The sequence below is a fragment of the Oryctolagus cuniculus genome, chromosome 11, assembly GCF_964237555.1.
Source record: "Oryctolagus cuniculus chromosome 11, mOryCun1.1, whole genome shotgun sequence".
Taxonomy (NCBI): domain Eukaryota; kingdom Metazoa; phylum Chordata; class Mammalia; order Lagomorpha; family Leporidae; genus Oryctolagus; species Oryctolagus cuniculus.
Window position 1 is genome coordinate 59662425 of NC_091442.1, and position 21678 is coordinate 59684102.

The window sequence follows — 21678 nt, forward strand, 5'->3', positions numbered from 1 at the left end:
TTTTGGAAGTCACATGTTTTATTAGTGGGTGAAGGAAGCTGCCTTGGGCAGGGTTCAGGGAAAGAAAGGACCTCCTTTGGGGCTCTTTCATCTCCAAGCCCCACTGCCCATAGAGGGGTTCCACATCAGCCCCCTGGACACAGGGGTCCCTCCCCCGCCAGGGGAGGTGCTGATCCAGGTCCCTGCGGGAGGCGCTCACTGCACAGTCACCTCCAGGCAGTTACCCCCCTTCTTCTTGAAGCTCAGCTTGTTGTTCTCACCATCCCCAGGGCCCTGGGTGACCTTCACAGCCACAGAGCTCTCCTTGAATCTCACTGAGAAGCTGGAGCGGAACAGACAGAGAAGCCAGAGCTAGTGCCCCCGGTCCCACCCCCACTCCCCTTCCCGAGGCAAAGGCACGAGCCCCCAGCCCCGGCTAGCGACTCCCTCCCAGCGGGGGACTAGGAAACCCCTCGGAGCCCGGCCCTGATGAGCGAACACTGCACTCTGCCGGCTCAGGTCTCCCCGGTCACAATGACCAGCAGTCCGGTCACCCCTCGCCCCAGCACGCGGCCTTACTTCTCAGTCACGGTGACTGGGAGCTGGCTCCGCGTGGCATTCAGCACAGCCAGGTACAGTTTTGTCAGCAATTCAATCACGTGGTTGCTGACTAGCAGCAGGTCCCCCTTGGAGCCCACAGGTGACGTCTTAGGAAGAGGGAAGAAGAGCAGGGAAGGGGTTCACTTTGTCCTCGGGAGCAGCCCCCTGGCCCGTCTCCCACCACCTCAAATACCTGGCTCAGATGCAGGCCGAAGAGCCCATCCCTGAGGCTGGTGACTGACACCGCAGCCACGCTGTCCAGCCCTATGACAATTTTGGCCTGGGACTGCTTGGTGTCGGTGAGAATCAAATGCCCCTTGGTCAGGAGGAGAATCCGAGAAGAAGTCTAGGCATGGAACGGGAAGAGTGAGGAAAGGCAGGACCAACCAACCCCAGCCAACCCGCACCGGACCGGGCAAGCGCACTCGGCCCAGCTTGGGCCTTCCAGCCGCCTGCCTGGTGAAGTCGGCTTGAAGGCCTTTACCTTGCCGTTGCCACGATTGACCTTCCTCACGGTCTCTGCCATCAGAATCGGCCCCTCCTCCCGGCCCCTCAGCTTCTGCAGCTTGGGGTTCCCCTGCAGCCCGATGTAGTCGCCGCGGAATGGAATGGGGACGCTGAGGGCACAGGAGCGGGGTGCAATGCAAACCCAACCCTAAACCACCCCCTCCCCAAGAGCCCCCCTCTTCATCCTCCTCCCCGTTCAGCACCGCAGCCTGTGTGTCCAGGGGTTGTGGCATGTGGGCCAGCACTGACAACACCAGCACCACCTGGCCCTGCCCCCCAATAGCCCTGCCGAGTCAGAGACAGAGAAGGCGAGGCCTTGGGGTGTGGACAGCATGCCAGGTGGCTCTGGTGCCAATTCCAGGCTGCCAGCTGCTGCTCGCTGGGGCCGGCTGTGGCGGGCAGGAGGGGGCCTCACCTCTGGGCGTACGAAGCCTTGTTGTCCTTGAACAGCTCGCTGGCACACAGCTTCTCCCGCAGCATCTCCACCTGCTTAGGGGACAGCTGATCCCGGAACTTCTTGCACTGTGAGGATCGGGGACAGGAGCTGGGATCAAGGCAGGGCTCGGGAGAGAGGTGGGAGGGGCAGACTTGGGACACTGGGGGGCGGGGTGGGCAAGCTACTAGGGAGGAGGGCTGCCAGTGGGGGCTGCTGTGGGGAGAGAGGCAGGCAAAGATGAGGCACCACATGGCACCCGGGGCAAGGCCTCGTCCTAGACAGGCACTCACCAAGCGTTTCCTGAATCCAAGAGCAAACAACACTACGCTAAGTGAGGGAAGTCAGACGCAAGGGGACAAATATCCAGTGGTGCCTGCTTGTATGCGGAACCCACAACACACCGGCAAACAGCAGCAGATTACAGGCTGCCAGGAGTCGGGGAGTGGTCATTTAGTGGGTCCTGAGTTTTCGAGTTGGGGTGACGGGGCACATGCGCGCAGGGTGGGGGGTGGAGGCAACTGCCCAGCCTTGTGAATGCACTCAACGTGCTAATTCTGCACGAAGTGGTTAAAATGGTCAACTGTCGGTTAGGTGCGCTTTACCTCGACTTAAAAAAGAGGGGGAAAAGTCGAAGTTGGGGGCGCGAGCGGAAACTCGGAGGGAGAATGGGAGGAACGCGTGAGGGGCGAGGCGCCGCCCGCTCACCTTCCACTGGTGGAAGAGCTGATGCAGCTGCTGGTTGGCCGGCTGGAAGTACCTGTAGGGGGCGGGCGGCCACCAGCTGTCCAGGACCTTGGTGGACGGCAGATTGCGCTTCAGCCCCAGGAGGAATTTCTGTGTCTGGGTTGGGGGCAAGGGGCACCGGGAGAGGTGTGGTGAGAAGAAGCCCCTCCTGGTAGGCAAATGCGCCCCCCCGCGTCCTGCCCCTGCAGGGGAGGGAGGACTCGGGCATTTGGCCTCGCACTTAAGATGCTGCCACTCCATATCAGAGTGCCGGGTTCAACGCCTGCCTCCACAACCCTGGAAAGCAGTGGTGATGGTTCAAGTAATCAGCTTCCTGTCACCCATGTGCGAGACCTAGACTGAGTTTCTGGTTCCCAGCGTTAGCTTTGGTCCAGCCCTGATTTTTGGGGGCATTGGGTAGTGACCCAGCAGATGGGAATATTTCCTCTCTCTCTCTCTCTCCCTCTCTCTCTCTCAGATAAATACATGTTTTACACAGAAAACGTTGGACACCAACGCTTTGGTGTAGCGGGTTAAGCTGCTGCCTAAGACACTGACATCCCATACGAGTGCTCCCTTGAGTTCTGGTTGTTCTGCTTCCAATCCAGCTCCCTGCTAATGGCCTGAGAAAAGCAGCAAGTACTTGGGCTCCTGCTATCCATGTGGGAAACCTGGAAGAAGCTCCTGGCTCCTGGCTTCAGCCTGGCCCAGCCTTGGCTGTTGCAGCTATCTGGGAAGTGAACCAGCGGATAGAAAATCTCTCTCTCTTTCTATCTCTCTGGAACTCTGACTTTCAAATAAATAAATCTTTTAAAAATATATATGGCAAAAAGAGTCAGAAGAGGGCCACAGCAAGAACAGTGAGTGGAGCTGAAGGAAGGCAGGGAGCCACCTCTGGATGACCCTCAGCGGGAAGAGTAGCTTGAGGGTGGCCGGTGTAGCAGGGACAGCAGAGGCGGGGAGAGAAGGATTAGCGGCAGCCTCCCAGAAGGAAAGCTGTTCTCAACTTTTGCTCCTGGAGCTTCCTGTGCTCTCAGCCCACAACGGCCGGCAGCTGGCGGCACCGACCCCACCTCCCCCATGGTCAGTCAGGCCTCACACCTCAGCTTGTCATGCAGCGAACCCAGGACCCAGGGCTTTGCTCCAGGACACCAATCAGGCGGGACTGCTCATCGTGGCCGCTGCCCAGCCCACGCCTTTCCACTCTGTGCCTCAGCCCATGCTGCCCTCCACTCAGCTCTGCCCACCCGGATTCCACCCACCCGAGTCAAGTTCCTCGCACAGGAGCCCAGAGCATGAGTTTTTCCCCCTTCAATGCGTACTGGGGGTCTGCTCTGTGCCTGACACTGGGGGGTGGCAGGGAGCACTGCAGGAGAGGGTGGGCAGAGCTCAGAGCACAAGTGCACATGCACATACAATGTAATGCCAGACCCAGCTATCTGATTCGAAGCAAAGATGCAGGCCCTGAGGCGGGGTTGTATGGTAGAACATTCCAGAAACAAAGAAATCCAGTGTGGCTGGAGTAAATCGAGCAAGAGGGAAGAACAGAGAGTTGATCGGAGCAGATGACAAAGGCCCTTAGGGGCTGAGGTCAGGACCCAGGCTCTCGCTCTAAGCTCAGTGGAGTGCCACTGGAGGGTTTGAGGCAGGTGCATGACCTGATCTAACTTAGGTGTTTTGTTTTTTTTTTAATTTAATAGAGCTTATTTTTTGAGGCCTTTAAGCTTGCAGAGATGTTGGGAAAAGCAGCACAAGGGGTCTCTGCACATCATGGGCCCCTCATCTAAATGCTGATCATTTCCCGTCTGATGACGTTCGCACTACAGACAGAGTTCGCGCTTTTCTGCTATGTAGCTGAGTCCTGTGATCTGATTTGCTCTTCTGCTCCTCCTGCATGCTCTCTCACATGTGTGCTCGCTCATGTGTGTGCCCTCTCCAGCACACACATGTATACATGCAGATACATGCTGCATACATGCATGCACATATATGTGAATCTTTGCTAGCGTGCCATGCATGGTAAAGCAGGTGATAGATATCATGACATTTCCCCCTCAAACTTCAGCATGCATCGCTCCAGAACTAGAATACTCTCTCACACAGTCATAACTGTCACCACACCTAAGAAAACCAACCAACGTACGGCAGATACACAGTCCACACACGAGTTTCTCCACCCGTCCTTGAAAAACTTCTGAGTGTGTCCTTTGTAGCTTCATTTTTATTTTTTCTGTTCCGGGACCTGATCAAGTCCATCCACGGCACCTGGCTATTTAGTCTCCTCCACTCTCGAACAACGACCCTCTTTGCATCCCAAAGAGCACCTACTGCCCTGCTTACTTATGACATAGGACTACTGAGGATGATGTCTTGATCTTTGGCATTTCCAAATTCCGGGAGTTTTTATGAAAGCATTTTACTAAGATATTGAGTCTTTAAATTTAATGGAGGGGGCTGGCGCTGTGGTGTAGTGGGTAAAGCTGCCGCCTGCAGTGCCGGCATCCCTTATGGGCGCCTGTTCAAGTCCCGCTGCTGCACTTCTGATCCAGCTTTCGGCTATGGCCTGGGAAAGCAGTAGGAGATGGCCCAAGTCCTTGGGCCCCTGCACCCACGTGGGAGACTGGGAAGAAGTTCCTGGCTCTGGATCAGCACAGCTTCAGCTCTGGCCATTGAGGCCAATTGGGGAGTGAACTAGCGGATGGAAGACCTCTCTCTCTGCCTTCTCTCTCTGTGTAACTCTGACTTTCAAATAAATAAATAAAATCTTTAAATAAATAAATAACTTTAATAGAGGAGTCAGTGCTGTGGCATAGTGAATTAAGCCCCAACCTGGGGTGCAGGCATTCCATATGGGCTGCCCCACTTCTGCTCCAGCTCCCTGCTAATGTGCCTGGGAAGGCAGCGGAAGATGGCCCAAGTGTTTGGGCTCCTGCACCTATATGGGAGAACTGGAGGAAGCTCCTGGATCCTGGCTTTGGATTGGCTCAGCTCCGGCTGTTGGAGCCATCTGGGGAGTAGACCAGCGGATGGAAGACCTCTCCCTCTTTCTCTCTCTCCCTTTCTGTCTGTAACTCTGCCTCGCAAATAAAGAAAATAAATATTTTAAAAAATGTAATAGATACACAATATGTTGCTGTAACTCTGCAGGACCAAGTTCTCTGCTGGGGAGAGGTGGGATCTATGAGATCTGGGCCAGGGGAGACTCCCTGGCCTTGGTCTGGTTTAATTCAACAAACTTTCCTGAGTGTCTCCCACAGTCTAGTCAGCACAGAGCCTCTGAGGGTTTTCTTATCTTCATGGTGTTTTTTTTTTTCTAGAACTATGCAGAACTTTCTAGAACTGTGCATACCATCTGCCCAGGTTGGTGGGCTGCCCAGGCCTCTGATAGGCAGGCAGTAGTTAAAAGCTCCAGAGTCAAACAGTTTGAACCCCAGCTCTACCACTTACCAGCTGTGGGGAGACCCTGGCCTGAGCCTTCGTGTCTCGCTTACAAAATGGGAAAGAAGTGAGTGGATCTCAAAGGACAGGAGCAAGGGCTGGAGCTCCAGCGTGCAAAGAGCTTGGCACACAGTGAGTGTTCAGAAGATGACGAGCACCAGCCTCAGTCACGGTCAAGGCCATGGCAAACCATGGACTAGTGAGAAACCCTGGGAGAGTCCAGGCCCAGCACACCCTGCATGCTTCGGAGGGGGTGTGGTTTACTAACCCCTGGGTCTAAACCCAGCAGCCCAGGCACTGACACTCAGCAGCTGCCTGGTCAGATCCCGGTGGGATGGAAAGCAGAAAACAGGCCAGGCTGGAGATAAGAGTAAGATCGGATCACAGGTCTCGGGTGTGCGGCAAGAGGCACGTACTCTGGGGAGGCCGAGACTCACTGCCTGAGCAAGAGCAGACCAGGCTGGGGTGGGGGGCCTGCGAGATGGCACTCCCCCAGGGAGGGGAGGAGGGGGACGAGACAGATGCTCAGGGAAGCAAAGCAAGGAAGAGCTGGAAGGCTCAGGCCTCCTGTCCCTGCCTGCAGCAGCCGAGGGATCCAGCCTCTCTGTCGACACAGGGAGTGCATCCCCTGCTGCAGAGGCATAGGCAGCACAGCCCCAACAGCTGCCACCAGGCTGGCCCGCGGAGGCCAGCCTCTGTCCAGGATCTCCCCCTCTGGCCTTCTCCAGGGTTCCCCTGGGCGCGCTGCTCCCTCCCTGGCTCCCTGTGACACTTCTCAGGAGCACCACTGCTGTCTGGGCCACGGCCCTCCTCCACCTCTGCTTTTCTCCCGCACGACGCTGCCCTCGGGGTGACTGCCCTCGGGGTCCTGGCACCTGCCTGCCCCTCCTGCCCCGGGGTGGGCCCCCAGGATTAAGAGAGCTCCCTCCCAATCTAGATCTATTCTCCGGCTTGTCCAGTCCACCTTCCTGGGGGGTAGGAGATATGATTCCTATGCCCTCACCTCAACCCTAAAGAGGACCTTGGGAGGAGGAGCTGGTGAACCCTCTGAGTGTTATGGTGAGACCGCCAAGCCTCTCCTAGTGTTGTCAAACACCCAGCCCAGTCCTCCCTGAGCCTCTTCGCCTGTGGACCCTTTGCAGCCTCAAGGCTGCCTACAGCGTTCCCTCAAGCCAAAATGGAGTCTGCCTGTGCCCTGGGCCATGCCCTGCGAGACCCCACTGCTCTTTTCCTCGGCCTTAGGTACATGCAGACTGTGGGAGCTTGGAGGCGCTGCTTCTCAACCCCACATCTGCCGCTCGCACCCCTGTCCCTCCCCACTCCCACCCCAACACCCACCACTCACCATGCTCCTGTAGATGAAATTGGCCAAGGTGAGGCTGGCCCCTGATCGGAAATATTTTCGATAATTCTTGCGGGCCTGGCAGGGACATGCAAGAGAGGAGGCCAAGTGAAGACAGACAGACTCCAGGAAGGGTTCTGCTGTTTGCTCAACCACACCGAGAACAGGGCTGAGACCGTGGCAGTGAGGAGGGTGCTTGAAGCAGAAGGCACAGCTCGATACACCCAGACCTGCACGCAGACCCCTCTCCCCACAGGCAGCACCACCCCCTGCAGCCCCCAGGCACAGGTCACCCCACACGGGGATGGGCTGGGTAGGAGCGGCACTTCCGCCCCAGCAGCTGGCACAACCCTGGAGGGCCCACGTGTGGGGAGGAAGCCCCTCTCCCCTTCCCCATTACCTTCCACCCCCTCACAAAAGCCTGGATCAGCAACGTCGATGCCTTTAACTTCTCATAGCGCTTCTTTTGCTGTAGGAAACGCAGAGCTGTCAGGAGGCCCCCCACATCCCGCCTTCCCACCCACCCGGCACTCTAGGGGGTCACTGTACCATGTTGCCCCGAAACCAAGAGGAGATGATTATCTGACTCTTGCGCATGAGCTGGTAGTGGGTGCGGCAGCGCCAGCCCCGGTACGTCTTCTGTATGAGCGTGGCCAGCTGCTGCAGGCGCAGGCGCCGCTGCTCTTCCAGGTAGAAAAGCTGCAGGAAGGGGCAGGGCAGCACTGGACTCGGAACAGGGCACAAGCTCGCTCGCTCTCTCGCTCTCTCTCACTCGCTCTCTCACTCTCTCTCACTCGCTCTCTCTCCTCCTGTCCCAGGCAGCGTCTTGCTCCATCTTTGCTTTCGCCCTCTCGGGTCATTCATCCACCCACCCCTTTCCTGAGCGTCTCCTGAGCTCTACCTCTGTGGCGCCACTGCACTGGGTGCTGGGAAGTGAGCCAGGAGCAGCCCACCACTCCAGCCTCAGGCAGGGTTGCGGCAGGAGGGTTCTGGCGGAGGCCACACGGCACACCTCGCCCCTGGGCAGCAGCGGCGTGGGGCCTGGGGAGCCAAGCACTAGGCTCTCAGGGAGACAGGCTTTGCAGCAAGGAGCCACCCTGGTCTCCCGCCCCATGCCTGGCTGTGGGCGCCTCTTCCCCTCCAGCCTCCTTCTCAGTGGACTCCTGACTCCCACACCCTCCAACTCACGGTCTTGGGGCTTCTGATGAAGATCTTGGTCTTCCCATAGGCCAGCTCCTGGGGCGACAGGTTCAGCTCCCCCAGCACCTTCTCAACTCCTTCCCTGCAGGGGGAAAGCCACAGGGAGCTCTCAGCAAAGTGTCCTCTCCCACCTTCCCCAGCCCCTTCTAGCCCCTGAGAAGGGATCCTTCAACGCTTCCTCCCAGACGTTCCATCCACCAAGGCTTGGCAGATGCACATGGCGCCTGCGGGTCTCCACACTGCCCTCCCCCATCCACTGGGCCTTACCGGGCTCCTCCATTCCAGTGAGGCCAGGTGCTCTGGCTCAGCAGTCGGTACCTTTCCAGGAAGTGTGCATACACCTGGCGGTGGGCGTAGCCTGCCCGCCGCACCCGCACGTTCTCCATCAGGCCGAGGTACCGAGCCTGGGTGGCCACCAGCTCTGAGGAGAACCGCCCTCGCTGCTGGTGCTCATTGGGCTTTATGCACCTGTGCGAGAGGCAGGACACAGGCTTCAGGAGCTGACACCACCGCCAGTGGGGCTCACCCCGGTTTCTGCACACATCGCCCCAGATTCACTCACTACTGCGTGGTCCCCACCAAATCTGATATTCTTCCCACTGCAGGAGTCTCAGCTCCTTATCTGGCTTTGTGTTTTCTAATTTTGTTGGAAAGGCAGAGAGAGACCAAGAGAGATGAGCTTCCTCTTACTGGTTCACTCCCCAGATGCCTGCAACAGCAAGGACTGGACCAGGCTGAAGCCAGGAGCTTAGAACTCAATCCAGTCTCCCATGTGGAAGGGAGGGACCCAAGTACTTGAGCCATTACTGCTGCCTCCCAAGGTGCACAAGGGCAGGAAGCTGGAATTGGGAGTGAAGCCAAGACTCGAACCCAGGCCCTCTGATACAGGAAGCAGGCATCCCAAGCGGTGGCCTAACCACTGTGCCAAATCCCCACACCTTTTTGTTGGTTTTCAGAGCAAAAGGCCTGAAAATGAGATTACCACCCCCACCCCGCCATGGATGCATCCCATAGCACATGGGACTCCGCACAGACAGACCATCAGGCATATAGCGTGTTCCCTGTGTGCCCGGCTTGTCACCTGATGTAGTTGGGGTTCTTGGAATACAGGTTCTTCATGAGTATGGCCACGGAGCTCTTGAACTGGGCCCCAGCAGTTGGGGGGCGTTTCAGAGACGCTTGCTTGGGGTCACCCTCGGGAAACAAGGACCGCAGGAGGGGGTGCCGTGCCTTCCACATGGTCTGGGACAGGTCTCGGAAGAGTAGGTCATTGTTCTTGTCAATGAAGCTATTTACATTGTATGTCACCTGTGAAGGAGCAGCTGTTGGCGTGGAGACCCCATGGAGACCCCCACAGCCTGCTCCTACCACTTGCCCCTCCCAGTCTCATTAGAAAGCATTCCTGGCTCCTGCCTCCCTCGGTCCCTCCCCCGCTGGCTGTGGCCGGTGCCAGGCGCCCCGGCCCCCCCCCCGCAGCCCTGCCACCCTTGCTCTCACCTTCCCCGCATAGTGGCAGATGCGGAAGCAGCCGAGGCCCATGCTGCGGTCATACTGGTGCTGGGCATTCTGGGTGACTTTGCTCTCGTAGTGACTGTGGTTGCAGAAGAGCTGGTTCAGCTTCGCTAGGAAGGTGGAGTCGCTGACCACCCCGGGCCGCAGGCACTCCTCGTCCAGCATGGCCAGGATGCCGCGCTGATTCTGGACCAGGGAACAAGACCGGCTCAACCCGACCTGATCCTCCGAGATATCCGTGTTCTCACAGCCGCTCGTCTGCCTCCTCTCGTCCTTTGCCCTCTACCATCCTTACCAAGCACAGGGCTGGGGGTGGGGGTGGGACGAGAGGCAGCGGGTGAATGTGCAGGCCGTATGGGAGAGAAAGGAACTCACATGCTCAATGAGGTTGCAGATGATGCCATTGTCGAAGTAGTCCACCTTCACCCACGGGATGCCCTGGCGGTGGAGAGGGGGCACATACAGATGACAGGGAGCAGGTCCGAGACAAAGACCTCACTAGCCCTGGCTTTTCGCTCACCACCCCCATCCCCAAGGAGCCTTCAGAAAGTTCCATTGTTCAGAGGGGTCCTTGGTATGGTTTTTCTGTATGGCCCCATCCCTCCAAGATTGGTGGAGAATTTGTGGAGTGGGTAGAGAGATACTCAGGAGAAGCCAGAGCGGCTGAGAGCAGGTGCAACAACACAGAGAGCCCTGGAGGTGGTGCAGAGCAGAGAGGGAGGCAGCATATGTTGGGTAGTTACGTGAGAGTGGAGAAGGATCCACTACTCCGGCAAGACACTACAAAATCAGAGCAGGAATGAGAGTTCAGCACCAAACAGCAGAGCGGATGTGACGCGTCTTCACAGAGCTGCAGCAGCAACTCTCAAAGCTGAGTGTGTTGGGGCCAGTGCTATGGCGCAGTGGGTTAAAGCCCTGGCCTGAAGCACCAGCATCCCATATGGATGCCAGTTCTAGTTCCGGCTGCTCTTCTACCAATCGAGCTCTCTGCCATGGCCTGGGAAAGCAGAAGAAGATGGCCCAAGTCCTTGGGCTCCTGTACCTATGTGGGAGACCTGGAAGAAGATCCTGCCTCTTGGCCTTGGATCGGCTCAGCTCCGGCCGTTGCGGCCATCTGGGAAATGAACCAGCGGATGGAAGACCTCTCTCTCTCTGTCTCTACCTCTTTCTGTAACTCTGTCTTTCAAATAAATAAAATAAATCTAAAAAAAAAAAAAAAAAAGCTGGGTGTGCGACCCAGTGAACAGGAAGGCTAGTGAAAGCACAGTTGGGTTCCCCACCCCTCAGCTTTCTGCCTCAGCAGGGTCAGAAAGATGTTGCATTTCCAGCATCTTCCCAGCTGCTGCTACCGCTGCTGCTGCTGGCCCAGGACCACACTTTAAGAGCCACTGACAGAGGCTGGCATTGTGGTGAGGCGGCCAGCATCCTGTATGAGCACCGGTTCCAGTCCCAGCTGATCCACTTTTTTTTTTTTTTTTTTTTTTTTTTTATATTTTTGACAGGCAGAGTGGACAGAGAGAGAGACAGAGAGAGAAAGGTCTTCCTTTGCTGTTGGTTCACCCTCCAATGGCCGCCACTGCAGCCGGCGCACCGCGCTGATCCGATGGCAGGAGCCAGGATCCAGGTGCTTTTCCTGGTCTCCCATGGGGTGCAGGGCCCAAGCACCTGGGCCATCCTCCACTGCACTCCCTGGCCACAGCAGAGAGCTGGCCTGGAAGAGGAGCAACCGGGACAGAATCCGGCGCCCCGACCGGGACTAGAACCCGGTGTGCCGGCGCCGCAAGGTGGAGGATTAGCCTATTGAGCCACGGCGCCGGCCCTGATCCACTTTCAATCCAGCTCCTGCTACTGCGCCTGGGAAAGCAGCAGAGGATGGATCAAGTGCTTGGGCCCCTGCACCCACACAAGAGACCATTGGCCATGTGCGGAGTAAACCAGTGGGTGGAAGTGTCTCTCTCCTTCCCCTTATCCCTCGCTCTGTAATTCTTCCTTTTAAAAAATAAAATCTTAAAAAAAAAGAGCTGCTTATGGTCGTGACCATTCACATTCTTTCAGAAGCAAGCAGGGGGCAAAAGCAGATGACTGCAAAACCACCGTTCTCTCCTTACTTTCTGGGCCCTGGGCCTGCAGGCCGGACAGCACCTAACCCCGCCCAGGGCCAGACTCCCCCGCCTGAGGCCATGCCCAGGTGTGGCCGTGGGCCACAGGCCTTTTTGCCCTCCTCCCTCACGGGTCTTCAGAGAAAGAAGAATGAAATTAAATAAAGGAGCTTCCCACTTCCTCCTGAAAATACCTTGCCCAACCAATTAAAGGAACTATGGTGCCCTAAGAAACCTACGGAGCTGTGAAGGATTCTTTACAGAACCGGCTCCTGTGAAGTGATGAAAACAAGGTGCAGAACAGAGTATACTTATTGCCATTGGTATACACTCTGCGCAAGGAGCCTCGTCTGGGATACCTCCAGGTGGGGACAGGAACCGGTGAGAGGGAGCCCTTTTTTCAGACCCATCTTTTTAACCTCTTTGATCAATCAAATGATTAAAATAAAAATTTGTAAGAGCTAGCATCATAGATTAAGCTGCTGCCTGCAACACCTACATCCCATGTCGGAGTGCTGGTTTGATTCCAGGTCACTCGGCTTCCCACCCAGCTCCCTGCTAATGCGCCTGGGAAAGCAGCAGAAGATGGCCCAAGTGCTTGGGTCCCTGCACCCACATGGGTGACCTGGATGGAGTTCTGGGCTCCTGGCTTCAGAGTGGCCCAGCCCTAGGTGTTGTGGACTTTTGGGGAGGGAACCAGCAAATGGAAGACTTCTCTTTATCTCTGTCTCTCCCTTTCTCTATCACTATACCTTTCAAAAATAAATAAATAAATCTTTAAAAAATGCAGAACAACTCCGAAAACCTTTTCCTAGACTCATGAGCATGTTGCTTCCAGTCCTGCCACAGCAGATGACCTTGCACTCACGAGGGGCCAGCCCTGGCAGAGGTGTGACGAGTGAGACCCACAGTTGGGCGGCTTTTGCAACACGTAGCCGCAGTCAGCAGGACAGCACGCAGACATTCAGAGCCGTGGGGCCCTTCTGGTGCGGAAGCCACCAGACCACCACACCAGGGGATCCAAGCATCAGTGGAGCCCGGAGGAGATGGAGGACTCCAGGATGCTGGAGCAGGGCCAGAAGAGGGAGGCGGTAGGGTGCCAAGCCCAGGAAGTGCCTCACCGTCTGCTGTGGCCCAAGCACAGCTGTCACTTCACTCCTCAGGACTCTGCACACGCCCCTGCCTGGCCTCGCCCAGGGGCTGGGGGGTGTGGAGAGCAGAAGACAGGGGCCCCTTAGGAAAGCTGGCTGTGCAGCTGTGCGAGGGAACCTTCTGTCCCTTGCATGCCGGGGGGGCGGGGGGGGGGACGATTTCGAGGCAGCTGTGATCCAGGGCAAAGCCAAGTCTGGCACGAGCCCAGTGTCATTTAAGGGAGGAGAGGTGGGGGAAGGCTTCGCTTACCTCTCTCTTATATTCCTCCTGCTCCTCTTTCAGGGTCATCTCTATGAACACCTGCTGTAGCTTCTCATTGCAGTAGTTGATCACAAACTGCTCAAAGCTATTATCCTGAGGGAGGGTACACAAGTTAGAGAGCGTGAGCGGCTCAGCCCAGGGCCACGCCACCCTCTCACGCCTCTACCTCTGACCCCAGGGAAGCAGGTGGCTGGGGTGCGCCGGGGCCCTCTCACCTCTAGTATCTCAAAGCCGTAGATATCCAGCACCCCCATGACCTTCTTCCTCTCCCCGGAGCCCACCTGAAGAGGAGGAAAAGGTAAGGCGGCGGCCAGGACCCCTCGGCACGTCGGGCCTGGCCCTTCCCGGGTGAGTGTTGTTGGGGCGGGGGTAAACAGAACGGCAGTGAGCTGGGCCAAGCTGCAAAGGGACGGCGATCTCATCCTCCTTCCACTCCCAGACGCTGGAGGATGAGCAACGAGGGAGGAAAGGAAAATGCAGACTCCAGCACGGCCTCCCGCCGTAGGAGGTGAGGAGGACTAAATCCTCTCTGGACGGATGTCTGGCGCAGTGGTTAAGAGGCCGCTTGGGATGCCTGTGTCCCATAGCAGAGTGCCTGGGCTTGAGTTCTGGCTCTGCTTCCCAGCCAGCTTCTAGCGAATGTACACCCTGGGAGGCAGCAGACGATGGCTCAAGTACGTAGGCCTGGGGCCAGCACTGTGGCATAGAGGGTAAAAGCTGCCACTTTCAGTGCCGGCATCCCATGTGAGCACTGGTTTGGGTCCCGGCTGCTCTGCTTCTGATCCAGCTCTCTGCTATTGCCTGGGAAAGCAGTGGAGGACAGCTTAGGTCCTTGGGCCCCTGCACCCACGTGGGAGACCCGGAGGAGGCTCCTGGCTCCTGGCTTCAGATCGGCGCAGCTCTGGCTGTTGCGGCCTTTTGGGGAGTGAACCAGTGAATGGAGGACCTCTCTCTGACTCTCCTTCTCTCTCTGTATAACTATTTCAAGCAAATAAATGGATCTTAAAAAAAAAAAAAAAAAAAGTACTTAGGCCTGTGCCACCCACTTGGGAGACCCGGATGGAGTTCCTAACTCATGATTTCAGCTTGGCCCAACCCAGTTATTGAAGACATTTGAGGACTGAACCAAATAGGAGATCTCCCCCTGCCCCAACCCCGTTCTCTCTCTTACAAATAAATACAATTTTTAAAAATTTAAAATCCTCTGAGGATAATAACCATCCCTTATACTTTTTAAAAAGATTTTATTTACTTATTTAAATAGCAGAATGACAAAGACAGGGAGGGACAGACAAATAGAGAAAGAGGGAGAAAGACCTTCTATGTACTGGTTTACTCCCTAAATGGCTCAAGAGCCAGGTCTAGGCCAGGTCAAAGTCAGAGTCAAGAACTTCACCCTGGTCTCCCACATGGGTGGCAGGGGCCCAAGCAATTTGGCTGTCATGTTCTGTTGCTTCCCCAGGCTCATCAGCAAGAAGCAGAGCAGCCAGAACTTGAATCAGCTTCACAGGCAGCAGCTGAGCCCACTGCGTCCGCCACAACATAGGCCCTTCTACCATCTTTTATATTTGTAGAACATTGTATGCCAAAAAAAATCCAGGGGCCAGCACTGTGGGGAAGTGGGTTAAGCTGCTATTTGTAGCACTGGCATCCCATATGGGTACCAGTTTGAATCCTAGCTGCTCCATTTCCAATCCAGCTCCCTGCTAACGCACCTGGGAAGGCAGCAGAAGATGGCCCAAGTGCTTGGGCCCCTGTACACATGTGGGAGACCCAAGTGAAGCTCCTGGCTCCTGGCTTCAGCCATTGCAGCCATTTGGGGAATGAACCAGCAGATGGAAGACCTCTCTCTCTGTCTTCCCTCTCTCTGTAACTCTACCTTTCAAAGAAATAAAATCTTAAAAAAAAAAAAAAAATTCCAACTCCTTCTTTAGTTGAGCCATATCTTAACCTTATAAGATACACGTATTCTCATTTTACAGATGCAAGGATTTACAGACGCAAATGAGGGCTCAGCATCTCGCCAGGCCTACACTGACGTCCTGCTGCCCTCCAATATAGCTTCTACATGATGGCACTTTCCCAACCGTAATCATTGATCACAACTTGTGGAACAGAATTCGCATATGATGCACAACTTGGTGACGTTTTAGTACATTCAAAAAATTGTACAGCTCTCACCACCACCTAATTCCAGGGCATTTTCATTGCCAAAAGAGAAATCCTGTACCCATCAGTAGCCACTCCCATCCTCCGTGCCCCCAGCCCCCATCTGCTAATGTTTCATCTCTAGGGATTCGCCTGTGTGGGGCATTTCATAGAAATGGAATCATAAACCAATCTCCTGGGACTGGCTCGTTCACAACGATGTTGTCCAGGTTGTCCAGGAATGCAGTGTGTACCAGTACTGCATTCGTTTTCACGGCCAGGTAACGTCCTGCTGTACGGACGCATAAACTGTGTTTGGTTTATCTGTGCGTCAGCCAACATGCATTTAGGTTGTCACTACTTCCGGGCTCTCATGAACAGTGCCTTGATGAGCACTCACGTACAGCTTTTTGTTAAGGGCATCTGTTTTCAGTCCTCTCAGATGTGTGTCTAGGAGCAGAACTGCTGGATCGCACAGTAACCACATACATAATTTTATCCAGTCCTCATTAAATGCCGGGGAGCAGGTGGGCACCTGCGTGGATGTTTCTGGATCAGGGAAGTGAGGTTCAGGGTCTTTGTGAAACCAAAAGGCCACAGGGCTGGCGAGTGGGATCCACAGCACCTGACTCAGACCCCGTGGTGTCTGCACCACGCTGCACTGGTGGAAGGGACGTGGCGCCCACCTCTGCGTCCTGCTCACCGCTGTCATCTCAGAGCCCAGGGCTGGAGCCCAGGGCAGGGCACGCTGAGAGAAGAGGACGGTTGCTCACCTTGATGCTCTCGTTGATGCGGTTCACGATCCAATTGAAGAGGCGGCTGTAGATGTTCTTAGCAAGAGCGTCGCGCGCATACTGAGCCTGCAGGGCGGGCCCAGAGGTTAGTGGCGCAGCCAGGTGACGGGCTCCCGAGCAGCCCCTCCAGGAGGGCCCCTTACCTGGGTGACATTCAGGGCTGTGGTAACCTTTTCTCTGCTGGTTTCCATGGTCCTGGAGCACAGAGCTCTCTCCAGCGCCGCTGAATCCAGACTCACCATCTCCCCAATCTCCCGGACACCTGCGGTAGGGAGGCAATGCCGCGTGGCCCGGGAGGGTCTTGCTCTCAGGGAGGAAGGAGACTTCCGGGGAGCCTGGGGTCCCCCCCCAGGACGTGGCCCTAGAGTAAGTACTGGGGGAGTGGGGGCAGGCGGGAGAGGGGTCTGGGCACTTTGCGAGCATTCACTACTTTAATGCCACAATCTCCTGAAATAGCTGTGACTGTCCCCACTTGGCAGAACGATCAACTGAGACTCCGAAGCGTCCCAGAGCTTGGTCTATCAAACTTCAGTGTTTGGTTCCGATATCCTCGTCAGGAGCTCTCAGTGAGTCTGTTCGGGAAGGGCTCAAGACGGGGCTGAAGCCACGACACTGGAGATGGCGGCAGGCCGGGGGTCCCAGCAGGGGAATCAGGGCCGGGGTGCTGCAAACCTCTCCCATCACGGATGCCGCTGGCTGGAATCCCGTTGGCCTGGAACTCGTCTGTCAGCTCCACGTTCCCCAGCTTCAGCACCAGAGCCGTCACTTCGAGCACCTGTCGGATCTCCTCCTCCGAGAACCCGATCACCGTCATTGCACTCTTGGGAAGAAATCAGAAATCAGCGGCAGAACTGGTGGTGCCCGCCCAGGGCCTCCAGCCTCAAAGCCAGGCCTAAGGGCACCCACCCGCACAGCACTGAAGTTGGAGGCGTCGTCCATGCCCCCTACTCTGGATGCTTCCTGGTTCAGATAGGTGTAGCCACTCGTGTCCCGCTGCAGCTTCAGGGCCTCTGCGAGGGCCGGCGAGGGGGAGCAGCGTCAGTAGCTGGCTCCCCAGAGCCCTCCAGCTTTGACCCCGCGCAGCCCTTGTCCTTGGTGGGCGCTATCATGTATTCACAGGGGTCAGTTTTGGCTGGGGTTTCTTCTCCTGCCTCTTTTATTTGGGGACCATTAATTCCTGGGGTGCCAGACTAAGGTTTTAAAAAGTAATTAGGGTCTGGGAGTTCATACTTGAGTTTTCTGCCCCCACCAACTATCATGAAAGTAAAGCCTCATTCCTCCCTTCTTCCTGACCGCAGGGTTCTACACAACCCAAACAAGGGAGCGGAACCCCCCTCCCCAGCCCTCAGGGTCTCTGGGAGGAGGAGGGAAAGAAACAGGAACAGAGGTCCCCCACACACCCAGCCTCCACGCCGCACCCTCGGCCTGGGCTGCACTGTCCGTTACTTGCTCACTGATCACCAGCACAGTGCTCGCTAGCTCTCTCTCTCTTTCTCATACAATTTTTAAATGTAGGAAATCGGGTGAGGCACACGTAGACCCAGGACAGCTTCAACTGGAGCTCGCAGAAAGCTCTTAAGCACTCACAACATGCTGCCCGCTTCCCTGCTTGACTCTCAATAAAGCCCCGCAAGCTGGGAGAGGAAGACTGGCAGATGGGGCTGTGTGTTCCAGGTCGGAAGCAAGCAGGGGGAAGGAGGACCCCCGGCCAGGCAGAGGGACGCGAGCCGTGAAGAGGCAGGAAGCTGGAGCCCGGCAATAATTCCCCAGACAAGGAGCAGCACCCAGGGCCCAGGGGGATTTGTTCCAACAGTGGGCAGGTGACGCGGTTCAGGGTGGAGAATGCAGGCGAGAAGGGGAAAGGGACACAGAGATGGTGGTCCAGGGACGCTTCGCCAGGGGGCCGGGGGCACGCACATACCCAGCAGCTGCGCGTCTGCTCCGGCCAGGAGCTGATAGAAGATGTGGAAGTTCCTCTCGCCTTGGAGCTGCCTCACCACTCGCGACTTCTCCAGCAGGTCTGGTGGAAATCAGAGTGTAAGCTTGTGAGGGCGCGACGCCACCGCGGGCCGGGCAGGAGGGAGAGAGGTGGTGAGCCGGGTGGCCCAGGCACGTACAGTTGGTGATGACACCGCCCATTGGGGAGCCCTTGAAGTCAAACTCAATGTCCATGTATTTTCCCTGCAGAGAGAGACGGGACGAAACCTCAGCTCGCCTTCCTCCCACCACTGCGGCCATCGGGAGGGCTTTGCACTGCCTTCCTCCCTCTCCAGCCCCACGTGCTCGCCTCCCCAGCGGACGCCCCTCACTCACAAACCGCGAGGAGTTGTTGTTGCGAATTGTCTTGGCGTTGCCAAAAGCTGCGGAGAGGAGGAGGGGCAGTGAGGGGGTGAGGGGAGAAGGGGAGTCCAGGAAAGGAGAGCAGGGGTCTGGGGGCTCTGGGGCGGGCGCAGACTCCTCACCCTCCAGCACTGGGTTCGACTGCAGCAGCTGCTCCTTTACAGAGTTCACCTGCTCCCCTTTCCCGCAGACAGCCGCCACATAGGACATCACCAGCTTGCTGGCCTCTGTGTGTGGGGAAACCCTCCGGTGAATCCCCGCCCCCACCCCACCCAGTGAGACAAACAGGGGACTTCGGGGCTTGGGGGAGAGGTGGGTCAGGGCTAGGCCTGGCAGGGAAAGAGAGGAGGTGGTTCCGGAGGTGACCCCAGGGTGCCTCCCTCCTGCCAGGCGCCTCACCAGTCTTCCCAGCTCCACTCTCGCCCGTGATGAGAATACACTGGTCTCGGTCCCGGTCCCTCAGAGACTGGTAGGCCACATTTGCCAGTGCGTAGCTTTGGGGGAGCAAGTGAATAGGGACCAGTGTGGCGCCAGCCTAGGACCCTGGCCTTCCCTCAATCCCCACCCACAGGGCTCATTCACCCGCCCCAAGTGGGCCAAACAAGGCAAGAGGTGACAGGCCTAGGGAGGGGCCACTGAGAACCCCCTTCAGGGGCAGGGACAGAAGAGATTAGGAGGCTCCCTGTCTCCCAGCGGGGCCCCAGCAGCCTCCCCTGGCCCCTCAGCTCACATGTGGGGCTTCAGCTCATAGAAGGTGTAGTCCTGGTACTTGGCAATGAACTCCGGGCCGTAGATGGGCAGCTGCTGGTAAGGATTCACTGAGATCACTACGTTCCCGATGTAGGTCTGGAGCCAGGAAGGAGGAAGAGGGAATGAGGCGGGGGTGGGGGTGGGGGTCCGGGACCCCTTGGGGCACACGCACAGTGGGGTACCCATGCTGCACTCACATAAATCTCCTTGTGCTCATAGCGAAGCTGAAGGTTCCTGAGCAGGGACTCTTCCTCCAGTGGTTCCAGGAGGACGAGGTCCTCCACCCCCACGGAACCTTCCAGCAGAGGCATGGCCCAAGGGGCTGCAGACCCTATGAGCAATGGGGGAGGAGGGTGGCGCTGTGTGCTGGTGTCTGCTCCATGCCAGGGGGCCAGTGACTGCCTGAGGGGCAGCACTCAGGAGGATGGGAGAGAGCTCTCCCTGCGCTGGCCTTGGGGAGTCCCCGGCCTGGTCTGTGCTTGCAAGCTTTGCTGAAACTCTGTGAGGCCGGCAGTGGAATCCTCGGCTCCCTGGGTGGGTTTGGTGGGAGTGGGGTGGGGCTGGGGCAGCACCACCTGCCTCTGCCCACTAAGGAAGGCACCTGGGGAGCAGAGTAAGTGCTGGGGAGGAAGGCATAAGCCAAGCTTTGTGCTACAGCCAGGTAGGGGAAGCGCTCTCGCCTTGCACCAAGGGCCTGGCCAGTGCCAACTCTCTGCTCCCAGTGCTCATTCCCAAGCCCCTGCCTCTCACAGGCCCCTGACCATCACCCAACCCGTCCAGGCCTATGTCAGACGTTCTCCCACTATCTCTCCTCCCCTGTCATTGTCACAGGGAGCTGCATGTTTAAGTTGGGGAGTGGATGAGGCAACAAACAGGGAGGCACAGGAGCCCTCCAAGAAAGACAGAAAATGAGAGAGAAGGGAGCACTGTGGCGTAGTGGGTTAAGCTGCCACCTGCAGTGCTGGCATCCCATAGGGCACCATTCAAGTCCCAGCTGCTCCACCTCCGATCCAGCTCTCTGCTATGGCCTGGGAAAGCAGTTTGGGCCCCTGCACTTGCGTGGGAGACTGGGAGGAAGCTCCTGGCTCCTGACTTCAGATCGGCCCAGCTCTGGCCGTTGCAGCCATTTGTGGGGGGGAGGGATGTGAGCCAGAAGATGGAAGACCTCTCTCTCTCACTCACTCCAGCACCACCCCTCCCCAGCCTGTAACTCTGCCTTTCAAATTAATTAATTTTAAAAATAAAGGAAATGAAAGCAGGACTGGACTGTCTTCCCAGGGTGGGCAGGAGTGCTGTGTCCCTGTTTCCCCGACTCCAGCTTTTATCCGCGTTCCCTTGTGCTTTGCATAGACTTTGTCCCAGACACACCCAGGCTTTTACCAGCAATGGGAGTGGGCCTGGCGGTACAGGGAGGGTCCCCACGCAGAAGGCACATGGCAGGTGCTTCCTCCCAGAGGAAGCCCAGCCCTCTGCAGTCTTCCCTGCGGGACAGAGCAGGCAGGGAGGCCAGGTGCAGGGCAGAATCATTAGTACAATGGTCAACGCCACTCCCAGCCAGGAACAGACACATCCTCCTACACCTCTGACCTGGGTGGGGCGGGCATGAAGCTGGAGTGAGAAGTGAGCAGGAGTCTCCTTCCTCCTGCTTTCCCCAGGTCCCAGTCACTTCCTAGAAGCACACAACTAAGGAAGCAATGAGAATAGCGACAGCAGCAGCCTCTCAAGTCACGCAGCATTTACCAAGGGCCAGCAGGGCTCTAGACACTGTGCACCTATGGGTTCATCTGATGCTCATGATATCCCCATAAAGGAGGCACTGTTAGTCTCTCGTATTTCCCAGATGAAAAGAGAAAAGACTAAGACATTAGGAAACTGGGCAAGGAAGAGCGAGAAGCAGAAGGTGGGCTGGAGGAGGTTCTTCTTTGGGTTTGGAGTTGAGGGAAGTGGGAATGTGGCTGCATAGGGGTAGGGAAGGAGAAAAGGAGCCCCATACGGGCACCCTAAGGTGTGAGAGAGGAAGAGACAGGTCAAGACGAGACTCACCCAGTGCTGGACCTAGGCTGTAACTTCAGTTTCCCCTGGAGACCCAGTGTGGCAGGAAGGGAGCATTGGTGTTCCAGGCCCCCAGGTGGAGAGGTGGCCGAGTTAGCAGGAGCTGTCCATGGTGTCGAGCTGGCTTTCCTCTTGCTGGTGTCCACTCCTCTGACCTTCTTCTGTGCTGCCTCCTCCAGCCCAGGCCCCTGTGCTGGCCACAGCAGGAGAGCAGAGGCCGAGAGGCTGCTCAGCTCAGCACAAAGTCCGAAGCTGTTTCTGCTGAGGGTGTGGCTCACTTAACCCTTCACAGGCCTCTGCCCCAGAGGGAGATGCAGGAACAGTGAACCTGGCCAGCCTTGCTGT

At 57.0% G+C, this 21678-nt stretch overlaps 1 protein-coding gene across 2 annotated transcripts; it reads right to left on the reverse strand.

Annotated features, from left to right (window-relative positions):
- MYO1A (myosin IA) lies at positions 1–21582 on the reverse strand. Of its 2 annotated transcripts, none has more exons than XM_070051459.1 (28): positions 21325–21582; positions 19479–19612; positions 19262–19377; positions 18931–19025; positions 18654–18758; positions 18505–18551; positions 18309–18372; positions 18113–18211; positions 17098–17201; positions 16864–17011; positions 16335–16453; positions 16171–16257; positions 13465–13530; positions 13238–13342; positions 10113–10175; positions 9723–9962; positions 9307–9533; positions 8493–8693; positions 8214–8307; positions 7575–7724; positions 7426–7494; positions 7029–7103; positions 2228–2362; positions 1502–1608; positions 1064–1196; positions 773–925; positions 559–686; positions 1–322 (listed from the first exon to the last, which is right to left on the reverse strand). In XM_070051459.1, exons 2-28 carry the CDS (start codon positions 19590–19592, stop codon positions 196–198), a joined length of 3171 nt encoding a protein of 1056 aa, XP_069907560.1. In that variant the 5' UTR covers positions 19593–19612; positions 21325–21582; the 3' UTR covers positions 1–195. The 2 variants fall into 2 exon arrangements, with proteins under 2 accessions (XP_069907560.1, XP_069907561.1); XM_070051460.1 differs by having other exon boundaries at positions 9723–9923; positions 21325–21581.
- Positions 21583–21678: the final 96 nt, after the last annotated feature.